This window comes from Myotis daubentonii, chromosome 2 (assembly GCF_963259705.1).
Source record: "Myotis daubentonii chromosome 2, mMyoDau2.1, whole genome shotgun sequence".
In the NCBI taxonomy this organism is placed as follows: Eukaryota; Metazoa; Chordata; class Mammalia; order Chiroptera; family Vespertilionidae; genus Myotis; species Myotis daubentonii.
In genome coordinates, this window is record NC_081841.1 from 60,948,191 (window position 1) to 60,975,092 (window position 26,902).

General features: G+C 39.5%; 1 protein-coding gene across 3 annotated transcripts in view; it reads right to left on the reverse strand.

Moving 5' to 3' along the window:
- TAFA2 (TAFA chemokine like family member 2) overlaps positions 1-26,902 on the reverse strand; it is a 472,775-nt gene that overhangs the window by 41,963 nt on the left and 403,910 nt on the right. For all 3 annotated transcript variants that reach the window (XR_009451245.1, XM_059683445.1, XM_059683444.1), the window contains 2 exons: positions 7,421-7,573; positions 6,219-6,343 (listed from right to left, as the gene is read on the reverse strand). Coding sequence is in view for 2 of the 3 variants with exons in the window: in XM_059683445.1 (XP_059539428.1) it covers positions 6,219-6,343; positions 7,421-7,573 (278 nt within the window). In the remaining variant the exon portion in view is untranslated. The remainder of the gene's footprint in view (positions 1-6,218; positions 6,344-7,420; positions 7,574-26,902) is intronic.

The window sequence follows — 26,902 nt, forward strand, 5'->3', positions numbered from 1 at the left end:
TGTTTCTTCTTGATTCATTCTTGGAAGATTGGATGTTTTTGGAATTATCCATTTTTCCAGGTTGTCTAATTTGTTGGCATATAACTGTTCACAGTATTTCCTTATACAGTAGTCCTTTATATTTCTACTAGTGTCCCAGTGCACAGATTCATGCACATTGAAAGGAAACTAATTAGAAGAAATGTTTTATATCACTATTCACTCTTTCTCAATAATAGAAGTGTCAACCAAATTCATGATTGACAATGACAGATCAAAACATACACGTGAGATTGGTGCCAGCGAGAGCTTTATATATATGTCGTGCATGCGTGAGTCAACTTAGCCTTCTATAGATATAGAATAAACTTGCTTTCAATTAGACCTGTTTTCTGATTTAGCTAAACTTTTTCCAGCCCAGTGAAGCACCCCAACATCTCTTTCAGGTAATTTTTAGAAACACAGCAGATTGCTTATCATAATGCTGTCCAGGACCATCCATGGTGTTGCAAATGGTAAAAGTTCTTTCTTTTTCTTTTTTACAGCAGCATAGCATTCCATTGTGTAGATGTAACACTGGTTTTTAATCCACCCATCTGCTGATGGGCACTTAGGCTGTTTCCAACTCCTAACTATTGTAAATTGTGCTGCTATGAACATAGGGGTACATATGTCCTTTCTGATTGGTGTTTCTGATTTCTTGGAATATATTCCAAGAAGTGGGATTACTGGATCAAAGGGGAGTTCCATTTTTAATTTTTTAAGTTCTCCACAGTGTCTGCTCCAGTCTGCATTCCCACCAGCAGTGCACAAGGGTTCCTTTTTCTCCACATCCTCACCAGCACTTGTCATTTGTTGATTTGTTAATGATAGCCATTTTGACAGGTGTGAGATGATACTTCATTGTCATTTTTATTTGCATCTCTCAGATGATTAGTGACTTTAAGCATGTTTTCATATGTCTCTTGGCTTTTTGTATATCCACTTTCAAAAAGTGTCTATGTAAGTCCTTGTCCAATTTTGTGATTGGATTGTTTATCGTCCTTTTGTTAAGTTGTATGAGTTCCCTATAAATTTTGGAGATTGAACCCTTATTGTAGATAACATTAGCAAATATGTTCTCCCATGCAGTGGGCTCTCTTGTTGATGGTTTCTTTCACTTGAAGAAGCTTTTTATTTTGGTGTAGTACCATTTGTTAATTTTCTCCTTAGTTTCCATTGTCCTAGGAGCTGTATTGGTAAAGATATTAATACTACATACATCTGATATTTGCTGCCTATAGATTCTTCTAAGATTTTTATGGTTTCCCATCTTTCATTTAAGGTCTTTATCCATTTTGAATTTATTTTTGTGAATGGTGTAAGTTGGTGGTCTAGTTTCACTTTTGCATGTATCTGTCCAATTTTCCCAACACCATTTGTTGAAGAGACTATCTTGACTCCATTGTATGCTCTTGCCTCCTTTTTCAAATGTTAATTGAGCATAAAATCTTGGGTTCTTTATTGTAGGTGATTTCTAATTTTAAGCCACTGTGATCTGCAAAGATGCTTGATATGATTTCTGTCTTCTTGAATTTGAAGAGATTTAGCCTGTGTCCAAATATGTGGTCTATCTTTGAAAATGTCCCAGATGCTCTCCAGTTCAATAAAGGAAAAATACCACATGATCTCACTCATTCATGGATAATAGAGACCATTATAAACTTTTGAACAATAATAGATACAGAGGCAGAGCTGCCTCAAACAGATTGTCAAACTGCAGCGGGAAGGCCGGGGAGGGTTGGGGGGCAGGAGGTAGGGGGGTAAGAGATCAACTAAAGGACTTGTATGCATACATATAAGCATAACCAATGGACATAAGACACTGGGTGATAGGGGAGGCTAGGGGACTGTCTAGGGCGGGGGGATAAAATGGATACATATGTAATACCCTTTGTAATACTTTAAGCAATAAAAAAAAAAAAAGAAAATGTCCCAGATGCACTCTAGAAGAACATATATTCCATTGCTTTTGGGTGAAATGTTCTGAAGATGTCAATTAATTTCATCTGACCTAGTGAGTCATTTAGGATTGCTGTTTCTTTGTTGATTTTTTTTTTGTATAGAAGATATATCCAGTGATGTCAATGGGGTATTAAAGTCCCCTACTATGAATGTATTGCTGTCAATCTCTCCCTTGATACCTTACAGAAGTTTTTTTTTTTAATGTATTTGGGTGCTCCTGTATTGAGTGTATATATGTTTACCAAAGTTATATCCTCTTGTTGTATGGATCCCTTTAGTACTATGAAGTGGCCTTCCTTAGCTCTTATTATGGCTTTCACTTTGAGTTCTATTTTGTCAGATATAAGTATTGCTATCTCTGCTTTTTTTTCACTTCTGTTTGCCTGATCTTTTTATTTCTTCATTCCTTCACTCTCAGTCTGTGTGAGTGCATTGTTCTGAGTAGCTGTCTTGTAGACAGCATATATATGGTTCATATTTTCTTATCCATTCAGTCACCCTACGTCTTTTGATTGGAGCATTTAACCCATATACGTTTAAGGTTTTTATTTATATGTACTGGTTGCCATTTTTATTTTTTATGTCTGTGTTCCTTCATCCCTTTCTATTTCTTCTTTTCACCACAGTCCTTTTAGCATTTCTTGCATTGCTGGCTTGGTGATAATAAACTTCCTTAACCTTTTATTTTTTCTGTGAAGCTCCTGATTTTACCTTCAATTATGACTGATAACCTTGCTGGATAGAGTATTCGTGGATTCAGTCCCTTTGCATCATTTTGTATTCTTCATTCAATTCCCTTCTGGCATGATGTGTTTCTGTTGAGAAATCATTTGATAGTCTAATCAGAGATCCCTTGTAGGGATCTTTCTATCTCTCTCTTGCAGCCCTTAAGATTCTTTCTTGGTCATTAATGTTTGCCATTGTAATTATGATGTGTCTTGGTGTGGGTCTTTATGGGTTCATCTTGTTTGGGACTCTCTCTGCTTGTGTGACTTTTTTCTTCCCCAAGTCGGGAAAGTTTTCTGTCATTATTTCTTCAAATAGGTTTTCTATTCTTTGCTCCTCTTCTTGACCTTCTGGCACCCCTATTATTTGGATGTTGAGTCATTTCATGTTGTCCCAAAGCTCCCTTAAATTCTCCTCTTTTTAATTTTTTTCCAATTGCTGTTCAGATTGGGTGTTTTTTATTCAGTGATTCGGTCCTCAGCTTCTTTTAGTCTACTGTTGAAACTTTTCATTGTGTTTTTTTTTTTTATTGCCGCTATATATCATTCATCATTTCCTCTTGATTCTTACATATGTTGTTGATTTTCTCATCCATCTGGTTTAGGAACTTTATGATCCATAGTCTGAATTCTTTTTCTGACATATTGCTTGCCTCCATTTCATTTAGTTCTTTTTCTGACAATTACTCCATTTCTTTGTCTCCCCATTTTTGCTGTCTCTTTCTGGCCCTGGGCACCGTGTTTGGGGTTGAAGGTTGAAGAACCTACCAGGCCAATGGTCCAGAAATCATTAGCTCAGAGGCTGTGTCTGCCTTGACTCCCATGCCTTTATTTTCTCTGCTCTAAGTTTTATCCCCTTCTCCCACAGATCTGGTCCCTCTGTTGTCTGCTTAAGAGTATTAGTTCCTCTGGTGTCCAACTCCCTGTGAAAATCCAGAGCCCTCTGACATGCAATTTGCTGTGTGGCCCTGGCACCCATGGAAAGGTGGTGCCCTAGGTCCCTCTGGCAGGGCACTTGCAGCATGGTACTGTGGTCCCTGGCTGGGCATACCAGATTGCTCCAGTTCACCCCAGCACTGTTCTCCTGTGGCCCAGAATGTGGCATGGGCTGGGTTACTCCTGGTAGCCATAGCAGGACTATCCCAGGGGCTGGGGTGGAGTTGGTGTGGGTTGCTCTGGGTTACATAGTCAGAGCTCTCCTGTGGCCCAGAGTAGGCCATGTGCTGGGTTACTCTAAATTGTCCAAGCAGCAAGTCCCTGGGCTTAGGGTGTAGTAGGCACAGGTTGCTCTGGGTCCTCACTTTCCTGTGGCCTGGAGTGAGGCCTGTTCTTTTTTGCTCCAGTTCTCCCCTTCCTGGTGTGAAGGGGGAGGGGGGCAAGTTTCTCTGGGTCACACAGTCTGCACACTCCTGGAGCCCAGAGTGAGGTGCACACTGGGTTGCTCAGGCAGGACTGTCCCAGGGGATAGGGTGGAAGGGACACAGGTTGCTCTGGGTCACACAGAACTCTCCTGTGGCACTGAGTGAGGCATGCACTGGGTTGCTCCGGATCACCCCTCCTGGGGCCTGGGTGAAACAGACATAGGTTATTCTGGGTCTCACAATCCATGCTCTCCTATGGCTCAGAGTGGGGCATGCACTATGTTGCTCTGGGTCACCCTAACAGAAGGTCCCAGGGCTCAGGTGGCTCCGGGTCAGACTGGAAGCACAGTTCTGGGGCAGGGGTTGGGCACAGGGATCCCCCTGGCTTGCTCTCACTGTGGGGTCCTGGAGCCGGATCCTGGGATGCTGGGTCCTGGCAGGCTGATGAGGAGGCCTGGTATGGGAGGTCACTGCAGATGTCTGGGAGGTACTGCCAGGAGGTACTGCACGACTCACTGCTGGGCATGGTGGTGGTTCCACCCAGGTTATGGCTGTCAAGCAGCATTCTCTAGGCATCCTTTGACCTTCCTTATTGAAAATTTTCTTCACTGTGTCTAATTTGTTAATTCCAGGTGGATGTTCTCTGATTTAGTTATTTTTTTTGACCCCAGAAGGAGGTGCACAACACTTCTCCCAGACAGGTTTATTAAAAGCTATTATTGTCAATTACCAGTATCTAGTTTTATGTTACTTTGTTGTTTTGTTTTTTTAATTTTTTTAAATTTTATTTTAGAGAGAGAGGAAGAAAGAGGGAGAGGTAGAAACATTGCTGAGAGAAAAACATCATAGATTGGCTGTCTCCTGCATGCCCTCTGCTGGGGATTGAGCCTGCAACTCAGGTATATGCTCTGACCAGGAATTGAACTGGCAATCTTCTTGTGAATGGGTCAATGCTCAACCACTGAGCCAATAGGCCAGGCTTATGTTCTGTTTTTTTATAAAACATCCCTGTGTACAATGATTTAATTCTAATCAATTGTCTACTTTCCCCTCAGTAAAACAAGACAGAACTTTCACAGCTAAATGTACAAAGAAAATACTTAAAATCTCCAGTCCAGAACATCCTTTGAGCTAATTAGGAGATCAAAGCCTAACATTGTTTTTCACTTCTCTCCCATGTCCCAGAAGTCAGCATTGCAAGCTGAAATATATCATTGTCTAAAGAGTATTCTTTTCATATTGACCCATGGAATATACTGTGGTAATCTGAACACTTAACAAACTATTTGTGATAACATCAATTAAACAGGCCCATGTAAAGTTTATATTATATTAGAAAACTATTTATTGATCCAGAAATCAGGGAGATCAAAATAATTACTTTCATAAAAATGCAAGAATCTTAGTTGGCAAATTTTATTGTCATACCTATATAATAAAAGCCTAATATGCTAAGTGTCCAACCATTTGTTTGACCAGTTGCTATGACATGCACTGACCATCAGGGGACAGATGCTCTGACTGGTAAGTTAGCTTGATGCTGGGGTCCAGCCAATTGAGACTTGGCGAGATGGTCCAGACACGCCCTGGAGCCCTCCCATGGTCCCTCCCTGGCCCCAATCGTTCACCAGTAGGGTCCCTCGGCCTGGCCTGCACCCTTTGCAATCCAAGACCCCTCCAGGGATGTTGGAGAGCTCGTTTTGGCCTGATCCCCACAGGCCAGGCTGAGGGACCCCACTGATGCACGATTCCATGCACCAGGCCTCTAGTATAAAATAAAATCTTTTTTTCTTTTTTTTTTTTTTCTTTGAGAATCTATTCAGAGTACTATCCATGAGCAGAATAAGGGATTGGGATCACCTTCCCAGCATTTTTAATATACACCCTTGGGGGTTTTCACATTACTGTCAGTATCTCATGAGGGAACAAACATTTGTTTATTAGGTAACACAACAGCTGATGGCATCTAGAGATGTTATTCTGAATGAAATAAAAATGTGCCATGAAAAATGAATTAGGGAGAAAATGTGGAAAAACATACTGTGGAAAACTATACCCTCTCATTCTACAACCAACACTTCAAGATGTCACTATGTACACATCGTTAATTCAGAGACGTTTTACTTTCCCAAGCTGGCTCTCCACTTACCCGAGTTGTTTTTACTTTATTCCCAGAGGAGCAGCTCCATCCTTTCCGATCAGGAAGAACTTTACATTCCTCTCCCTCAAGACATGGCTGCATATGACACCACCATTTCTGTTCCACTATGGAAGCTACAGGAGATAGAAAAATAGATGCCATGTTTTCTGTTGGGTTTGTTCATTCTCTGGATGCACATTTAAAGAAAAAGCCACCAATTTTTCCTATAACTGGCTAGACTGTGTTTTAGGTTTTAGGGTCTGCCTGCCTTTTTTCACCCCCAAAAGGCTAAATCTAGTTTTTCTGAGTAGAATAATTATTTTAATTTTACTTTATAGTGGTAAGAATACTTTACATGAGACTTACACTTTTGAGTCTTTAAACATACAATACACAATAAGTACACTGTTGAATGATTTTCCATGGGAATATATAGGCTTAATGAAAACTGATATATTTGAAAGAAACTAATAGTATGTATTCATGAACTGATTTACATAAACAGATAAGCAAATAAGCCCCTAACCAATTTAGAGTCAATATTTTAGAATAAATGTTATATTTCCCACAGTAGGCTGAAAATCAGAAGGCATTAGAGTCAATGCAATTTTTAAAAAATTTCTTTTTTATTGTGGGTAGTAGCCAACTTCACAAGATATAGACCATGCTAATATGAGCACTTAAATTATTATTTATGGTAACATCAATTAAATGTCTGAATATCCTATTCTAATTAGGTAAGTATTAAAGAAATGAACATTCTGATGCCTCTTTATAATAACCAACATTTTATCTGAATTCTCTCCACAACTAAATAGTCTCTCATGTGCATGATGTTCATTTTTCATTCTTAAAAACCATCCATGGGCTCAGAAATTCATACTATTTAACTATCTGTTTTCATCTTTTCTTTCCCAGTTAATTTACACACACATATCCTCAGCTGGTAAATCAGTATTTCATGGCATCAAAGAAGCACTTGAACTTGTAGGAACCCCATTATAATGCCATTTATTATGAAACTGGGTAAGACCTTGTACGTCCTTCCAAAGGATTTTGGATTTCAAAATGCCTTCCAAATAACCTCATATCAACCACATAATCTATACTGTGGTCCCTCAGAATTGGCCCCGTCAATAGCATTACAGTGGGGTTCCAGTTCTAAGCATTCCCGAGCTACACTACCGCAATGAGCAATGTAAAAATCGCACCATCCACGCAAGATGGAGCAGCTCGCGTGGTGCCTGCCACCTGCCCAGGGAAGCAGGAGCACTTGACAGTTTGTGACCGTTCTTCTATCTTGTTCTTATTACAGCATCTGTGGAGTGCCACCACCTCGCAAGTGCCCGTTTTAACATGGTGAGCTGTACAAACAAAAACAAAAGATGAGACATTAAGAAAGCTTTGGACACTTCCTTCTTCTTTTTAATTAGCAGTGCATTAAATATAGCTCTATAAGGGACCCACCAGGCATGAAACTAGACCTACAATGATGCTGAAACCATAATGGAAGTTGATTTCTTTTCTAAATGTGGCAGGACCATTTCTGCTAGTAAATGCTTGGTGAAGCAGGAATAATTAGTGACTAGATTAAAATAAGCTGTTAGAACAGTCTGAAATAAAGGAGCAATATATAGTGCCAACAAAAACGTATTTAGTTGTATGTAGCTTCTCTTTACACCTTTTTGTTCAACATGTTAAAGTAAGGTAAACCCCTGGACAAATATGCTACAGTGGGGCTGATGGGTGAGTGTAAGGTCAGGCAGAATACAAATTTTTAAGAAGCAATGATGAAGGTAGGATTTCCCCCTCCTTACTATTCATCTGTACAGTTTCTCTGGAAATGAATTAATTGGCTGATTCTTGAAATTGCTATTATTGTCCCAAAAGTTCCAGCCAGTTTCAGAACCCAAAAATTATTCCTTCCAATTTTGCCTGCGGGGACAACTGCCACCAAATGGCACCAAGTACAGCCAGAACTTGGGTGGATTTATATCTAGCCTAGAAACCCAGTCCAAAAAGCTGTGAGGTCCCATTTCATCCACCTTGCAGTAAGGCTATGAAGGTGAAATTTGGGGACCTGACATCAGATTATGATGAGGTTCTATTAAACCTACTGTGACATGATAAAGCAAAAGTTTCATCTGCTAAAAACAAAAATAGCTTAGAATCCAACATTTATTGAAATACAGAAATTTTAAAACTGATTGCTATAAAAACAAATCAACTTTAATGTTATAAACATATTGAAAAGAGCACATTATGCATTTATAATATTTTTTGGCATTTATAATATTAATCTTCCCTGGGAGATGAGGAACCACTGTGCAGTAACTCAGGTTAGATAACTTCTTAGATTTTCCTTGTGAGAAAGAGGAAATCACACATATTATCCACCTCATACCTCCATGAGAGATCAAAAAGCTCAAGTATGACATACAGCTTTGATACTTAATTCTCAAAAGAGCTCTAAAGAAGCAAATATCATTTCCAAAGTCACAAAGCTACCCTACCAAAGCTAAAAACTTAAGAGCGAGACTTCCCTTCCTCATGCTTTGGTGGTAGCCTCCCCATGATAATTTCGTTCAGTCTATGACTTGTATCTATTGGTTTAGGTCTCTTAAGTGTAAATCTACAACCCAGATTTCTTCCCTAAGCTCTATTTCATAAGTGATGCTTCCTGAATTATATCTCTACTTAAGTGTCTTATAAGGAGCTCACATTAGAGAAAAAAAGAGAACAAAAGACATTCTAGCCCAACCTATTTTTTGCTAAATTCTCCTTTCCCCAAGACTTCTCTATCTACTTCTGGAACATACTTTCTTAGCTAATTATGATTCCATTTGTTTTAATTTATTTAATGTTTTGTGTTATACAAGTCATCATACTGCTTTCTACACTATACATATTTGCATTTTAATTGAGTCAATACCACACATCAGGCATGGTTCTGAGTTCTAGGGTTGCAGCAGTGAATAAGAGGGACATAGACCATGTCCTCAAAGAGCTCATATTCCTCTGGAGAAAACAAATAATAATGCCTAAGTTAATGATTCCATAGGACAATATTAGATTTGTAAGTGCTTTGAAGGAACTGCAGTATGTTTTTGAGAGTAATTAAGGACAGAGAAAATGTATATTTTAGCAAGAGTCTCAAGGAAGACCTCTCAAAGAGGAACCTGAATATGACCCGAGTGAAGAAAAGGAAGCACCCATTATGAAGATCTAAGGAAGAGCATTCCAAAGAGAAAGAGCAGTGAAAGGGCGAGGGCTATGCCCTCCATCTTACCCTGGATCCTCCATGTTGGGGCAGAGGCCATGTGCTCAGAAGAGTGCCTTCTTCCTGGAAGCCCAGGCCCCTGCTGGCCACGCCCGGGATTTCTTTGAACTAGCCAATGACAAGCAAGGGATGTGCGCGCCATAGAGATGACCACATCCTGTGTAACAAGACCCGACTTGGCGCCTGGCCAATCGGCAGGGCCCACAGCTAGGCCCCCCCCCCCCTCACTATTAAAGCCCTGATTTTCTCATGGGTATCACTCGGTTTTCCGGTCGCTGCGTCGGCTGGAGGCCCGGGTTGGGTTAGCTAACTCAATAAAGGACCTTCTGCTTTTGCATCGAACTGGCTCCCTGGCGTGGTATCTTGGGGATCTTGAATTCTGGGCATAACATTTTGGGGGCTTGTCCGGGATCCCCAACACCATCGATGGGACTCCCAGTCCGGAGGGCCTGACTGACCGCGGTAGGTAGGTCTTGTTTGTGTCGTGTGCTTTGTTTTGTATCTATCTGTGAGCTCACTTCTGAAATCTGTAAATGCCTGTAAATGCCTGTAATAATGATCTGAGTGGATGCACGGGATCAACAGGCGGGAGGAGCTGGGGGACGCCCCGATCCTCCATCTGAAGGGGTATAGCTTTGCTTCCGCGGAGTCGGAAGGTCTGTAGGAACCCCCTTAATCTGAGACAGGCAGGAGGAGTGGGGGGCGCCCCGATCCTCCATCTGAAGAGGGGAAATTTTGCTTCCGCGGAGTCGGAAGGTCTGTAGGAACCCCTCAATCTGAGAAAAGGCGGGTCGCTCCTGCTGGTTGGCGTGCAGCCAACGTCTGGCTTTCGGTTTGTTTTGTTTTTTGTCTTTGTTTTTTGCTTCCATGGAGTTGGAAGGCTGTATTTCTTTGGGCCCTTTAGTTGTTTGTGTTTCCGTTTTATTTTGTGGACTTGCTGGATTAATAATTTCAAGGAGATTGGGGGAGGCTTTAGAGCTCCCTCAGGAATGGGGAAGTTGTTAGGAGTTGAATGGATTGTTTAAACTCTGAATGAATATCTGGTGAAAGTATATAAATGTGAAGGGAGGGGGACTGCTCTCACCCCTCCTTTGTGTGGCGGTCGGGCGGCCGCCTGAGTGAGGGTCTGTGGAAACAGGTCACCCCCTCCCCAAGTATTCTAAAATTAAAATCCTTCTTGTAATTGAAAAGCATTTACAAATTTATAAATGCATCCGGGATTTCTGTGCACATGTAAAGGGAAAAGGCCAGTTTAAAAAGGAGTGCGCATAGTTTTGAGCTGGACTTGACTTTTTGCTGTGTACAGAATAAAAACCCGAGACTGTTTTGGTCTTAAAAAAGGCGGAGATCAACCTGACAAAGAAATACAGGCAGGTTTCCCAAGGCAATTTAAAGTAGCTCTTTTGAAATTTCCCGCCCTGAGGCAAGTACCACCAGGAAGTTGAAAGTCAAGTTTATGTGAATAGCTATGGTTTTGTTTCTTGACTTCCCCAACAGGAAAATTGTGACCATTTTAGCAGCTATGCCAGGCTTATTGGCTGGAGACTTAAAACTTTTAAGTGCAAATCATCTAAAAGCATTGAAATTTATAATACTGAAATGTTGATCTAAATATGCCTAAGTTAATCTGTTAATTGAAAATGCCTTTGCTTATTAATCTGATTGAGAAGAGAGGATTTATTTTGTGACCTCAACTGAAGATTTTTAATACAAAAACCAGTTTAAACTTAATTGATATTAAGATAATTATAAAAAGTATAAACAGCTAATGAGATTTCTGTTTGTCTACAATATAATGTTGGCCATCTACCTTTTAGGGGTTTTGGTTTGCTCTGTCAGAGAACAGTGGACAGCCACAATGTTGAGCTGTGTGACTTGGCAGCCGCCATGTCAGCCACATGGCGTGCCGCACCCCCTGGGGGCCGCCATCTTGGAACAACAAAGGCCCCGCCCTCTGACTTAGCCAATCACAAAAGGAGTGTCTGCTTACTAAGGGAGGATAGAATTTCAGAGGTGGAGTTTTAAGGCGGAGTTTTACTGCGGAAATGCAGATGGGGCAAAAAGTGTGCTAGCCTCGCGGATTTATTTAATACTTAATAAATTAGCAATCACGGTCTTAATATAATTTCAGTGGTATGATAGCAGTCTGTGTCTCTTAAAATGTATTGCTAATCACCTAAGAATTAAGGCTAAGAGTTCTAGCTACCTGGAAAGCATGGCCTTGGTGTGATAGGAGAAAAAAAAGAAATGTTAAATGGATGGTAGACCAGTGAGCTGGGACTGGTCACTAATAGTAGATTGTGAGAAGGGCTGGTTGTGGCCTAACTTCTCCTTCCTTGGTACCCCTGAAACGTCAGAGGGTACTTCTGGCCTTGGTTTTCCAATGTGTTTAATCTGTCAATTTTGTTGTTTCGCCGAAATCCTCTTGAGTGACATTGAATGATTCTTTCCTTCCTCTTTAACTTTTGGGGGACTGTGTGAATGGATTAATAGCTTCTAGATGGTATTCACCATCTCTGAGACTTCCAGAAAGAAGTCGAAACTCAGACTGGCTACACAACTGAAACTGATTTGTTGGTATTTTGTGATATAAATGTGGACCGTTTCTATCTGGATGAGACATAGGTCAAAAGTCCTGTCCTAGGATGTGAGAAAGGGAGGCCTCCACATCTGTTCCTGTCTGCTCAAGATCCCAAGACTGTAAAGGTAGACGGCGTCGCGACCTGGATCCATCACACTCACATCCGGTCAGCGGATCCATCCATGACCCAGAAAGACTTCATCACCAAATGGAGCATCGATCGAGGTCAATGCAACCCGCTCAAGCTCAAGCTACGGCGTGCTCGACCTGCCTGATGCCGGTAACATGACTCGCGATCGCTCCTGTCACCAGGAGCCCCCACAATACTGTGTAATACACTTAGATAATGCCTGCATCTTCATGGACATGGCTCCAAAGAGACAAGGACCATTTATAGGATCACATGTTTAGTGGTAGATTTGGCTACCTGAAGCGGCATGATGCCAATATTATGTTTATGTTATATTAACCTTTGATTCTTTTGCAGGTTTGAATGTATGTTGGCTGTCCTGGAAGGGAGCTGTGTGGGGTGACCCCCAAAAGTAAAGGGTGTCTAGCTGCCAAGAGGACAAGTGCCCAACTGGGCAGGGAAGGGTGCCCATCAGGTTTTGGTCTCTGTTGAGAGACAGCTAACAGTTGGCAGCCTGTAATACTGTCTTGCAGGCCTGAGTCACCATGCCCATGTCAGGGGTAGTAAAGCTGGAAAAAGCCTGTTTAGACTAGAAAGTCTGAGGCATGGTTATGCATAGAAAGAAGGTTTTTTACCAACAATTGCTGTTTTGTTTTAAATCCATGAAAAGAAATTAGCAAGGAAAGTCAGAAAATCTTAGAGTAAATCAGTATGTTTTTCTCCTTATGTAATTCCTCCGAAATCTGGCAATGCTAAGTAAGTACGTTTCTTTGCATAGATTCAGTAAGACTGGTTCCTAATAGTGGTTTTATTAACGGAAAACTTTGACTGGAGTATCATGTTTTGAAGAGCCCTATCTGAGCTCTAAAGACTTAAAGCCACTAAGAATGCCACGAAGAAAGCCTGGTGTCCTGCCTGGGAGCCCTGAAGATGGCTGGCGCTGGAGCGTCAGGCCCATGCCCTACCATCACTGGCGGTTGGTAAGAGTAGAAGGGGAGCAGTAAAGATGCCTCTGCATCCCTGCGGAACCCCCACACACTCTGGGCCGCAACGAGTAGGAGGGCTACTGAGATGGGCCTTAAAGCCTGGAGCGTGGGCTCAGGTGGAGTTGCTACAGGTGAGGGATTCTCCTAACTCAGCAGATACTGCAGGCAGGCTTGATGGCAGCTGGATGGCTTGGCTTCCTGGCCCTACGGGGCACATTAAGGTTCAACCATGAAATTCCAGCAAAGATAGTCAGTTACCATTCTTGTTGTGTTTATGCAAACATCAGGACAGTAAATAAATTTATCTTGATTTGGCTTTTTAATAGCCATGGAGGAATTTTAAGAAGAAAAATCCTATTTCAATAGAAGTTGTTAAAGCTAAAATGATTTCTTTCCCTTCCACCGGACCATTTGTTAAGTGTATTAAATAGTTCAGTTGATAGTTCTGTGTGCTCACTATGGGCCCCTAGCGACGGTGAAATAAAAGTGCAGTCCGTCTCATGATTGAGACGGAAGTTCCAAGACAAGGGGGGAATGAAAGGGCGAGGGCTATGCCCTCCATCTTACCCTGGATCCTCCATGTTGGGGCAGAGGCCATGTGCTCAGAAGAGTGCCTTCTTCCCGGAAGCCCAGGCCCCTGCTGGCCACGCCCGGGATTTCTTTGAACTAGCCAATGACAAGCAAGGGATGTGCGCGCCATAGGCATGACCACATCCTGTGTAACAAGACCCGACTTGGCGCCTGGCCAATCGGCAGGGCCCACAGCTAGCCCCCCCCCCCCTATTAAAGCCCTGATTTTCTCATGGGTATCACTCGGTTTTCCGGTCGCTGCGTCGGCTGGAGGCCCGGGTCGGGTTAGCTAACTCAATAAAGGACCTTCTGCTTTTGCATCGGACTGGCTCCCTGGCGTGGTATCTTGGGGATCTTGAATTCTGGGCATAACAGCAGCAATGAAAAGGTAACAAATGGGCAAAAGCATGGTATGTTCTCAGGACAGGAGGATGACCAGTGTGGCTGAACATCTGAGAAGTCAAGGGAAAGGTGATAGAAATGTGGGAAGATCATGTAGGATCTGGTATGCCACAGTAAGGAGATGAGACTTGAATCTCATTGCAAGGGAAAGTCTTTGGGTAGAAATGGTATTATCTCATGAACACTTTAGACATTTTTTCAGGCTGCTCTTTAGAGAAAGGACTGGGAAAAAGAACAAGCAAGAGTGGAATGAGGGAAACCAATTATGAAGAGACTGCAGGAGTCTAATTGATAAAGGATGGAACTAAGACTATACTAACAGCAGCAGAGTTGTGGGAAAGTAGCAGGTTAGGGGTTCAGTGCAGGGTTGGTTTGACTTGCTAATAGGTAGAATGTCAGCTGTGAGGGGAAAAGGAATTAAGGATTACTCCTAAATTTGTCCTGAGGTTGGTGGTGTTGGTAAATAAAGTCTTGGGGAAAGGAGAATTTGGCAAAAGATGGGTTGGGCTAGAATGTCTATAGTTCTCTTTTTTTCTCTGTTAAATGTGATATCCTTATAAGATACTCAAGTAGAGATATAAATCAGGCAGCATCATTTATGAAATAGAGCTTAGAGAAGAAATATGGGCTCCAGATTCACACTCAACAGATCTGAACCAAATTACCTTGGAAAAGCTACCAGCAAAGAAGGGGAAAATGTCCAAAATATAGACTTGCAATGAAGGAAACAGAAAAAAAAAAGACTGATAGGACCAACATATGGGGTGCGAGAAAGAAGAACCCAAAGTAAAGACATAGAAACCAAAGAATAAAATGTTTCAAGAAAAAGGGATTGATCAGCTATGTCAAATGCTACTGAAAGGTTCAATAAATTAAACGAAATAATTGTCCCTTAGAAAAGTGATATGATGTAGTGGTTAAAACCAAAGTTGCTGAGTTCAAATCTAAGTTCCTCCTACCAGCTGTGTGATTTTGGGCAAATTACCAATATCTCTGAGTGGCAGTCTTTCATGTCTAGAACAGAGATGTTAATAGCATAATCTTCATATGGCTGGTTTGGGAATTAAATGATTTATCATGTATCAAGTATTTAGAACACTTCCTGACTCATCATCAGCACTCTGTTAGTATTGTAAGCATTTCAACTTAATAAAATCATTTTAATGGCTTGATAAAGTCATGAGTGAAGTATGTTTGGTACAGAATAAGATGTAAAACTGTACAATTATAAAAATTTCTTTCATGGAGTTTTTCTGTGAAAGGAAGAAAGAAAACAGATACCATAAAAGCATGCTTACTTGCTGGAATGATCTGGTAGAAAGATCAGTCAATATCAGAGAGAAAAATGGATAATTGAAAAAGAATGTTCTTGAGAAGAAAAAACGAATTGAGATTCAGGGCACCAGAGAGGTTGGCATTAGATTGATGTGGGGACACAATCCATTTGACTGAAGCAGGTAAGTGTGAGTGAGTGGATCAGGTGGTGAGAAGATGAGAAAGTTTCTTACATGATTTTATCTAGTTTTTCTATGAAATATGAGAGATGTTTCAGAATAAAAAAGAGTACTAGTATATGAAGTAAATATCTCAAAAAGAGGAAAGCAAGTTTATCTATAAAAGGCAGTAGATCATCTGGCAGGAAGTTGGCTGACATACCCTGTGAAGTGCAGATGGCACAGTGGATGGAAGAAGAGGTGGCATACTGAGCAGAATTAAGATAAACATCTCTGTGATATTGGATTGTTTGGTATGCTTAGAATTTTTATAGTGATATAGGAAAACAGAGATGTTAGTCATGAGGCAATGAATCCTGCCACTCTTTGAATGGAAGCCAGGTTAGAGATAAGATATTACTAGGATTCTTCAGATAGCGAAGCTGCTAGGCAGAGTGCTGAGCGGAGACAGTTTCAGAAAGAGTTTGGTGGTGGCTAGTGCTCTCTGGTCTTCCCCAGACTATGGCAGCCAGGAGCACACAGTAGGTTGCACCAACCTCTCCCCTGAGAATAAAAGTCATAATTTCAGCACCAAGGCCATTTTACCAACTTTGTTATAAGGAAGATTTTATCATACATTGAAAAAGACGCTTAATCTGATTTTTCCCCCCAAATGCCAATATCAAAAGTTTGACTTTGACAAGAAAAATAAGAGGATAAAAATCAGTGTGGTAGTCATTAGTGCTGTTTAAAAAATGTTTCTGGTTCTGTCCTTTCTGGGATGTGGCAGTACTATATTTCTCCACCCAATTCAATTTAGATGCAGTGATGTGACTTTTTTAGGCCAATGAGATAAAAGTTAAATAATATGAGTCCCTTATGAGAAGAGGGAAAGGATAGCAGTCTGTGTAGATAACTAATCTATGACAAAGGAGGCAAGACTATACAATGGGTTAAAGATAGTCTCTCCAATAAATGGTGTTAGGAAAACTGGACAGACACATGAAAAAATGAAACTATAGCATTTTTATATTACATACAAAAATAAACCTAAAATGGATTAAAAACTTAAGTGCAAGACCTTAAACTATAAACTCCTAGAAGAAAACATAGGCAGTAAATTCTTTGACATCACTAAGCAATAGTTTTTGTACATGTCTCTTCAGGCAAGGGAAACAAAAGAAAAGTAAACAAATGGGACTACACCAAACAGAAGTTTTTGCACAGTGAAGGAAACCATCAACAAAATGAAAAGCCAACTCACTAAATGGGAGAATATATTCACCAATGATACGTCAGATAAGAGCTTACTATCCAAAATATATAAGAAACTCATGCAACTTAACACTAAATAAAACCCAAACCATCTGAATAAAAAATGGGCAGAGGACCTAAATAGACATTTCTTCGAAGAAGACATATAGATGGCCAATCGACATGAAAATATGCTCAACACCACTAATCATCAAATAAATGCAAATCAAAACCACAATGACATTTCACCTCACACCCCTAAGAGGGCTATCACCAACAAACAACAAGTGTTGGCAAGCATGTGGAGAAAAGGGAATCATGCACTGTGTGGTGGGCTTGTAAATTGATGCAGTCACTATACACCAATATGGAGGGTCCTCAAAAAATTAAAAATGTAACTATCATACGACTCAGCAATCCCAGTTCTAGGTAGTTCTCTAACAAATCCAAAACACTAATTTTAAAATATATACATACCCCTATGTTTATTGCAGCATTATTCACAATAGCCAAGATATTGGAAGCAACCCAAGTGTCCATCTGTAGACAAATGGATAAAGAAAGTGTGGTACATTGTACAATGGAACGTGACTCAGTCATACAAAGAATGAAATGTTACCTTTGCAACAACCTGGATGGACCTAGAGTTTATTGTGCTAAGTTAAAGTCAGGCAGATAAAAAAAACAAATACCATATGATTTAACTTATATGTGGAATCTAAAAAAATAAATGAAGAAACATAACGAACAAACTCATAGTTACAGGTATCAACTTGGTGATTGCCAGATGGGATGGGTGTAAAAGGTGTAGGGGTTAAGAAGTACAAATCAGTAGTTACAAAATAGTCACAGGACTATAGAGTACAGCATAGGGAATATACTCAATAACATAATAACTATGTATGGCATCAGATGGGTACTAGACTTATTGGGGAATCACTTCGTAAGTGATGTAAATGCCTACTCACTGGGTTGCACACTGAAACTAATATAATATTGTATGTCAATTTTAATTGAAAAATAAATTTTAAAAAAGAGCGAGTATGTAATTCACCACATTTGTCCCTACCAGCCAGAGAAACCAATTGTGTTCTTGGTAGTAGAGATTTGATCAAGCTGAGTCCCCACCAAGATGCACCTATGCCTGAGAAATAAACTTTCAATTGGTATAAGCCTCTAAAATTTGGAGGTTGTTTATTATTGCTCCAAAACTTAAGCCTCAGTAGTACTTTCTCTTGGGATGTTCGGTATATTTTCCTAAATGCATTAGTTGGAGAATAATTCAGGTAGGTATGGTGTCTCAAAACCTGGATCATTTACCTTATTTAAGTCAATGCAGAATAAATATGAAAAAGAAAAACTTGTTTAGATATGTATGTGATTCAAAGAATTGTAATGAATTGTTCCACAGTTGGATAATTACATGGGCTAAGTTCCGTATGTCAGCGCTCTGTTGAAGAAAGTGTGCTTCTTTTTTCTCTGAGGAGAACGCAAGTGAAATGCACACGTGGTTCAATGGAGAGGAGGATAAGGTAGGCGCTGCACTGGGAAGACAGAGCATGGGACTAAACGCTAAGAGATTAATAATAAAGGCGGCAGCAAAGGCAGGCCTAACAGACACGAGGCTTTTCTGCCCTAAACTTTCTTTTCATTGCCTATGAATAAAATACTCAGGCATACAGGTTTTGTTTCCTGGCAAGAAATGTGATTTTGTGAAAAATCTCTCTCAGCCTTTGCTGTTCTTATTAGAATTGAAGTTGTAAAGTCTATTGTGGGAGAATGAGAGAGGGATAATTAATCTTTTTAAAAATAGGATGGATAGAGGGATAGATGGATAATCTTATACTGAAAGAGTTTGAAGGCTTAGGTAGGGAGAGTATTGACTGTTCAGTATTACTTTATATATGCTGGTAGATATGCCTCAAAACAGGGAAATGAATCTTCTAGCAGAATTTAGTCCACCTAAGAATAGCATGTATATAAATATATGTAGTTTTCTCATTTATCTGATGTACTTCTTATAACTAAATTCTTGTGGACAAAGACTAATTTTTCATGTAAACTGCTCAGTATGTGGTATGTGTTTAATAGGTGGTAAACAAATAATTTAAGAAGGTAATACTAATGCCTGTGGTTTTATTTTAAAAGGTTAATGAGACTGTAAGGAATTCAAGCAGTTACTAGAATTCTCTACACAGATTCAGACAGAGCTCATGCTAAACTAACCTAATCAAATATTAAGGTTTTTCCAAATTAACAAAACAGGCTTCACAGACAATCAGTTAGCATCATAATAAAATGATGCGAGACCCCCTGGAGAAGATTTAAATGAAAAAAAGAATAATTAAAAAAAAAAAAACGACCTGATTTCAGAGGGATAGAAACATCAATGATGAGAATCATTGATTGGCTGCCTCCTCTATGTCCTGTGAAAGGCCACAGCCAGCGTGGTTTTCGGGTTCAAAGGCTTGGAGAAAGAGCTGATACACAAATTGACACACAAGACAAGAAATAATAATTTTGAAATTATGGGGGGAAGCCAGGGAAAAACTTAACTGTGGTAGTCAAGTTCCACTGAGTCTCCCTTCCCAGCTGCTTTTATTTACTAGAATACACAACTGCCTTTTAGAAATGCAAACAGACATATCAATGGTAATGTTTGGTAAACAGAAGATTATCAGGTTTTGGGGGAGTTTCTTTAGGCCATTGAGTCAGCAGTAGGTAATAAAATGTAAATATTCACCCTGTGAATATCAAAGGAGTCCAGGTCAGCCTTCTGAGGGACTCCTCGCATTTATATTAACTACTGTTGATCTTGGTTTCCAGCAATGCCCCCTACTGGGACCGAGCCAGAAACCTGGGCATGTGCCCTGACTAGGAATGGAATTGTGACCTCCTGGTTCATGGGTTGATTTTCAACCACTGAGCAACACCAGTTGGGCACAAATTTTTATTTTTTATGTAAGAATTCTGAAGTTAAAAACAAAAAGATACACAACCCACCTGGTTGCTAGTCGGCAATTTTTCCCTGTCTGGATGTGATGCATAAACACAAAGTTGCCTCCTCCAATTTTGTGAAGTGACACTAGAGACACATCAGTTTAATTCTTATAAAAATAGGAGTACCAAGCCTTACCCAGCTCTAATTGTGCCTTCCAATCTTATTACCTTACATGTTATTTCAACAATAGGATCATTAGCCGTATAATGGCCCAGAAACATGGCCTTAAGAGACTACCACTTAAATCATATCTTAAGATTCCTAAATGTTTTGCAAAGGTATATTCTGGCATGAAGTTCTATAAGACATTTTTTCCAAATTTTTTTTTTTTATGCATTGAAGGCACCTCTCCATAAGGGGGCAAAATGAATTAAATAGCATTTTATTTGTAAGCATGCAGAGATTTTTTAAGCATTATATACATACATAATTATATGTGTACATTTATATTTACATATGTGTTAATATGTTCACATTTTATTCATCACCTGTGAAACGACTATAAATACATAACTATGAAAAATGAGTTCACAGCAGAATAATAGTTATGTAAATCATTCACCTTGGGTAGAGGTTGCTGGCCTTAGGGTTAATAAGAGCACAAAGCTTTGCATATCACATTCTATATGTAAGAATAATTCATTCACGCTGGAAACAATTTATACAATAATGGTAATTGCTAACATTTACTGAATTTTAACTGATGCCAAGTGTTATTCTATTTTATCATCACAGCAACCATTAAAGGGGAAGCTATAATTATTCCCAATTTACGGTTGCAGAAACAGAACCGCAGAAATGTGAAGTAGCTTACCCAAGGTAATGTAACTAGTAAGGGACAACACCAGAGAGAATCCATGACCTTGACCACTGTTCTCTGGTGGCTTCTCTATAGAGCTGCTCATGTGCTTACAGAGGAGAGATCCAGGTGCTTTGGAGAAATGCAGGGAAGGTATCCCTGTCCCACATGCAATGCTTAGTACCCTTGAAAGGGCATGAGCTCTGGAGCTGAAATACCTCCGCCCCCGCCTATTTTCACCTACACTTGACTGAGCAAAGCCTCGAACAAGCCCATTCACCTTCAAGCAACTTGTCTGTTCATGTCTAAAATGGCTCCATGGGTTCTTATGAAGACTAAATCAGACCATGTACTGGATGAAACTACTTTTTGACTGTTTAGCAACTGAAATGTTAATTATCTTGATTTTTACTTTTTAAGTAATCCGTAAATATCAAAACAATGCAGCGTGTATACACTACAAAGACAGCTGTGAGGGAAAGTTACCTACATTTTACAAAAGTTCTGATTTCATATTACAAAAAAGTCTATATATACTTGTGTTGACAAAAGATACATGTAAAAAAAATTGAATCTGACACCTAAGCTACAGAGAGAGTAAATTTAGCATTACATTGTGAATTTGTACCTATCTGGTTTCCTCTCCATTGAATTTCAGTTATTTGTATTCTGATTTGTCTCATTGATTCTGAAATTTTGTTTGTCTCCATACACTCCTATTTAATAGTTTTACCCATCTTGAATAGCTCTCCAGAGGGTCTGCATTATACCTTCTACACAGAAATAAAATATCACCTACTCGCACCAAAATAAGCATCTAAAATGCAGGCGGGTTAGTGGATTGAAGTTGCTGTAAATCACTTTGAATGGAAAAATGTGCTGAAACCAAAATTTTTGAGACAGCTAATTTCTCACTTTAATTCATTAGAAGGAGAAAACAAGACACATTTTTAGACTTCCTGGTAAAGCAATCTAATTAAAAGAAATGATCACTTAAATAGCTCAATGAAATTTCAAAAATTTGCATAATTTATGAAGTCAGGATGATTGGGCAGGAAATAGCCAAGTACCAGTGACATTTTTCAAAGCCTGTTTTCTGAAATGTCTCCAATTTTATATGGAAAAAATAAAATTATTGGGGAAAGATAGATTGGCACTAAAGAATCACCCTAATTAACAGTACAGTCTCTCTTAACAAAGCAAACTCTCAACCAGACGATGTCCTCAGTGTATTTTAAGAGAAAGGTGGGACAGAAGATTCGCTCTTTGGAGACTTTTGGATTCATTTGCCCTCAGTTTAAACATGAACATCTTGTACCTCCTTCGTTTTTAAATGAGAACTGATACTGAGGAAAGCAACAGTGGTCTCTTTATAAACTGCCCAGAAACTTTTGCTCGGGAGGCCTGATCTGAAAAAGAGGAGATAGACCAATCAAATCCATCCCTCTGGAAATTTGGACTAGAAGTCAGAATAGCCACATGGAAATGGGCATTTGAGCCCAAGGTCACCTGGCTCAGGAGGCAGATGACCTATGGAGAATGTTGTGCACCCCATGGTGATGAGAGATGCAGTCTCTGGGGAAGCAAACAGGAGAGGAGCAGAGAGAGGTAACAGGTAAGACAGTAGGTAGTTCCTTCAGCTGCCTTGGCATCTGCCCTTTGCGAAGTCTTCCTGAAATTTTCCCTACAATAGTTTTTAATGAGCCCTTTTTCCCCCTCAGATAACCCAGTGATGTCTCTGTTCTGTGACCCCCAAAACTATGCTGCCTAGGACATTTAAGTTTTTGTAATTAAAGTTATAATGAACAAAAGCTAATTATTAGCAGAGGGATTCTTTACCCTTACTTTTAAGAGCAAGAGACAAGTTTCCACCTTCAAAGTACCCAGGAAATTCACAAACCAGCAGCCATACTTTCTCCTTTAACCTCTTAGTGGAAATTGACATTTCAAATGATGATCCAAAGGCCATCTCAAATTACTATGAATGTTTCTAATGTCAAAGGCTAAAAGCAGATGTCCTGCTTAATCCCACATTACACATGCACACAAAATGTGAAGAATCAGAATGTCCCTACTTCCCATATACTGTAGGAGTCACAGTGTGCCTTAATGATTAATACATTTCCTTTAAGTGATTCTAGGAAGGAGGGCAGTACACCCCAAATGCTTATTGAGGAAAATGACAGTGAGTAGAAAGAGCAGTTAAAAGGAAGACAGGATATTTGAGCCTAGTACATAGTTCTTTGTCCCTAAAGAGTCTAATTTTGAGTAAGTCATTTGGATCTCTGGGTCTTTTTCCTCATTTGCAAAATAAGATATCAGTCTATTTATGGAGTGACTTTAAAGATTCCTTCTCCTCTTAAAATTCTATGAGTTTATGAAATGATTAAGTTTCATTAAATGGGTACTATAAAGTAGACCTATCAGAAAATGAAAGTCAAAGTAAAACAGATTTATTTAATCACTTAAGACTTACATAAATTAACTTCATTAAGTCACTGCACCAAATGAAAAACTGCAAATGGAGTTTATAAATTTTATATTGTGGATAGATTTCTTATATGTACGAAGTCATGAATCTTAACTACACAGGATAACATTCACTGTAAAGTCAATCTACATCTTCATAATCCTCATATTCTTTTATGTACAAAACAGTTTAATTGCTGTTGATTCCATGAGACAAATCAAGTACCAAAGGTACCCTAGCACAGTGGCTTGGGTGAGGACTCTGAAGCCAAGATAGTTAAGGTTCAAGTCCCAGCTTTACAAGAGACTGCCTACCTAGTCATTAAGCCTCCTTTTTCTTTCCTCCTGGGCATACAACTAGACTATGGGCAGAAGTACATTATACTTCCTTAAAAACCTACTCCATCACCCACTGTCTCCTCCCCTTTCAGCTAGATGTCCGTGCCCAAGGTGGCCTTGAAGAGCCCCAATCATACTGTGTAGAGGAGAGATCCATCCCCTGACATTAATTGGCTTCATATATACCAGAAGTAAACAGGCTATGTTAGGTCAATGAGAAGTATATCTGTTATAACAGCAAGTACTAAGTAATATACAATAATATTCCTATTGATGGGCCTAGGAAGGAGTCAGGTACAGTCCAGTGCTTCTTAAGGAAATTACATAGTACTCTGGTCTGAGTGTTTGTGTCTCCCCATTATTCATGATGGAAACCAAGTGCCCAAGGTGATGGTATTAAAGGTAGGATCTTGGGGAGGTAATTGGGTTAGTGTCCTTATAAAAGGGGCCCCCAAGGATAGGCTCACCCCTTCTGCAGTGTGAGGGCACAGCCTGAAGTCCGAAGCCCAGAAAGGGACCTCACTCGTACCAAGCTGGCACCCTGACCTTTCACTTCAAGTCTCCAGAACTATGAGAAATAAACTTCCTTTGTTAAGAGTCCACCCAGTCTTTGGTATTTTGTGATGGCAGCTTGAATGGACTAAGATATTCAAAGAAAAAAAAGATGTAATTAGAAAAAAAAATATTTTGCCTCTCTTATGCTTCAGTTTCACATCAGTAAAATAGGAATTATAATACCCATCAGAAAGGGATGCAAGGCCCTAATTGGTTTGGCTCAGTGGCTGGAGCATTGGCCTGCGGACTGCAGGGTCCTAGGTTCAATTCCGATCAAGGGCATGTGCCTTGGTTGCGGGCCCATCCTCAGTGGGGGGGTGTGCAGGAGGCAGCTGATTGATGTTTCTCTCCCATCAATGTTTCTAACTCTCTATCCCTCTCCCTTCCTCTCTGTAAAAAATTGATAAAATATATTAAAAAAAAGAAAGGGATGAAAGGATCAATTGATTCAGCATTCATAATGATGCTTATATTTGATAAACAGAGTAAAATGTTAGCCATACCTATTATTATGGAGTCTAAGAAAACCTTACTTAGACTCTTGAATCCATTTATATAATGCAGACATCTAAGAGTGAATCATTGACTTTTAGAGACTTTAAAAATAATAAAGTCATATTTTGCCATTTTAAAAAAATAAAATTGTTAGAAAACATCTAGACTACTCACTAGTTCAAAATCACAGCCTTAACAGTGAGGAGATCCATAATTAGAATTCAGCTCTCTTAATTCCCAATTCAATGTCAATTCCATTACCTACCCCACATATTTTTGCTCACCAAATTCCTCTCATTTTCCTTCCTGTTCACTTAATTTCCCTCCCTCATCTGCAACTTTACCTCTAATGACTTAACTTGGGCATCCTTAGCATCTTTTCATAGCATAACCATATAGGATCTCTGATGGGACTCCCTCCTTGTTAGCTTATTCTCCTACACACATATAAACACTCACATTCTACCGTGGTAGATCTTTCTAAAATTAAGCCCAGGGTATAAACCAGCAGTTCTCAACCTGTGGGTCACGACCCTTTTGGGAGTCGAACAACCCTTTCACAGGGGTCACCTAAGACCACATATATAATTACATATTGTTTTTGTGATTAATCACTATGCTTTAATTATGTTCAATTTGTAACAATGAAAATACATCCTGCATATCAGATATTTACATTATGATTTATAACAGTAGCAAAATTATAGTTATGAAGTAGCAATGAAAATAATGTTATGGTTAGGGGTCACCACAACATGAGGAACTGTATTAAAGGGTCGCGGCATTAGGAAGGTTGAGAACCACTGGTATAAACCATTCTTGGCTCATAATTATTCATAGAATAAATTTAAATTCTTGGGTATGGCCCAAGCATCCTTACATCAGCCCATTTCTGATATTACAGCCTGCCTTTCCTGTGTGCTCGGTTGTACCCTACACCTGAGTCATAGAAACGATTTTTAGAACCTTACATCTTTTTTTAAAAATATATTTTATTGACTTTTTTACAGAGAGGAAGGGAGAGGGGTAGAGAGTTAGAAACATCCATGAGAGAGAAACATCAATCAGCCGCCTCCTGCACACCCCCTACTGGGGATGTGCCTGCAACCAAGGTACATGCCCTTGACAGGAGGAATCGAACCTGGGACCCTTCAGTCCGCAGGCTAATGCTCTATCCACTGAGCCAAACCAGTTAGGGCAGTATCTTACATCTTTGCTCAAGCCACCTCTCCCTCTTTCCTGAGTCCTTGCCCCACTTCTTAGCCCCCAGGAAACACCTATCCCATCTTTCAATTTGAAAACATCGCAACACCTACTCTATGAAGCTGCTAATCAAATCTTCGGGTAGACTGGACCAGCCTTCTCTCCTCTGATTAATATTTTCTTAGTTTTTTCTGCAACACTTGTAAGTTTTCTATATATACTCTTTATTTCCATCTATTAAATTGTGAGGCTCAAATTCATGATTATTCATCTCTGATTCCCCAGCTTGAAGCACAGTTTGAGAACCACGATAGAAAAAAATCAGTATTTGATGATAAAAGAATAAATAAATGGTTTACTACAAGAGTTCTCAAACACACACACACACACACACACACACACAAGAAAAAAGGAGTAATAATTTTTCAAGTCCAGGCTTAGATTAATATACACAGTGAGCCCTGGATTGGGAAATCAGAAGCCCTAGGTTCTATTTCTAGTACTATCACAAAGGAACTATTTAAACTTTAGTAAATCGGTTAATCTCCCTAAGTCACAAGTCATCATCTCTAAAATAAAGTTACTATATACAATATGGGAACATTTAATATAATATAGTAAAGAAAACAACTGTAATATCAGCTAAAAGAATTTCAACCATTAGTATCTGTCCAATGAAGTGCAAGTCTGATAGAATCAATGAAAGCCTATCCATCACAAAAGCAGTGTGACATTGTATCCCCACCCAGGAGATCATGATTTTGGTTCCAAAATGGTCAGGAAAATTATTTGAAAAATTATTTTATTTACTTGGACTCTAGTTTCTTCAACTACAACGTTAGAAGGGTCTCTAAGTTTCTCTTCTGCTCCAAAAACGGATTATATGGTTGCTATGCAGAAGTCTAAATAAATAGAGGTACTAGAGCCATTTATTTACCTTTGGGAAATAATTATCCCCCGTGAAAATGATGAGCTTCTATTTCCCATATCTAATTTTGCATATTCATAATTCCATACTTTTCTGTATACTAAGAAGTTTTCTACAGCTGATATATTCTTTGAAGCTAGCAAGACATCTATAAATAGAATAAATCAGTATTATTCAAGAATGAATGAAATAACTGCCTTTCAACAAAATTTTTCCAACACATGGCAAGTTTGCTTCATACCCCATGATTGACATCAAAAGCAAATTT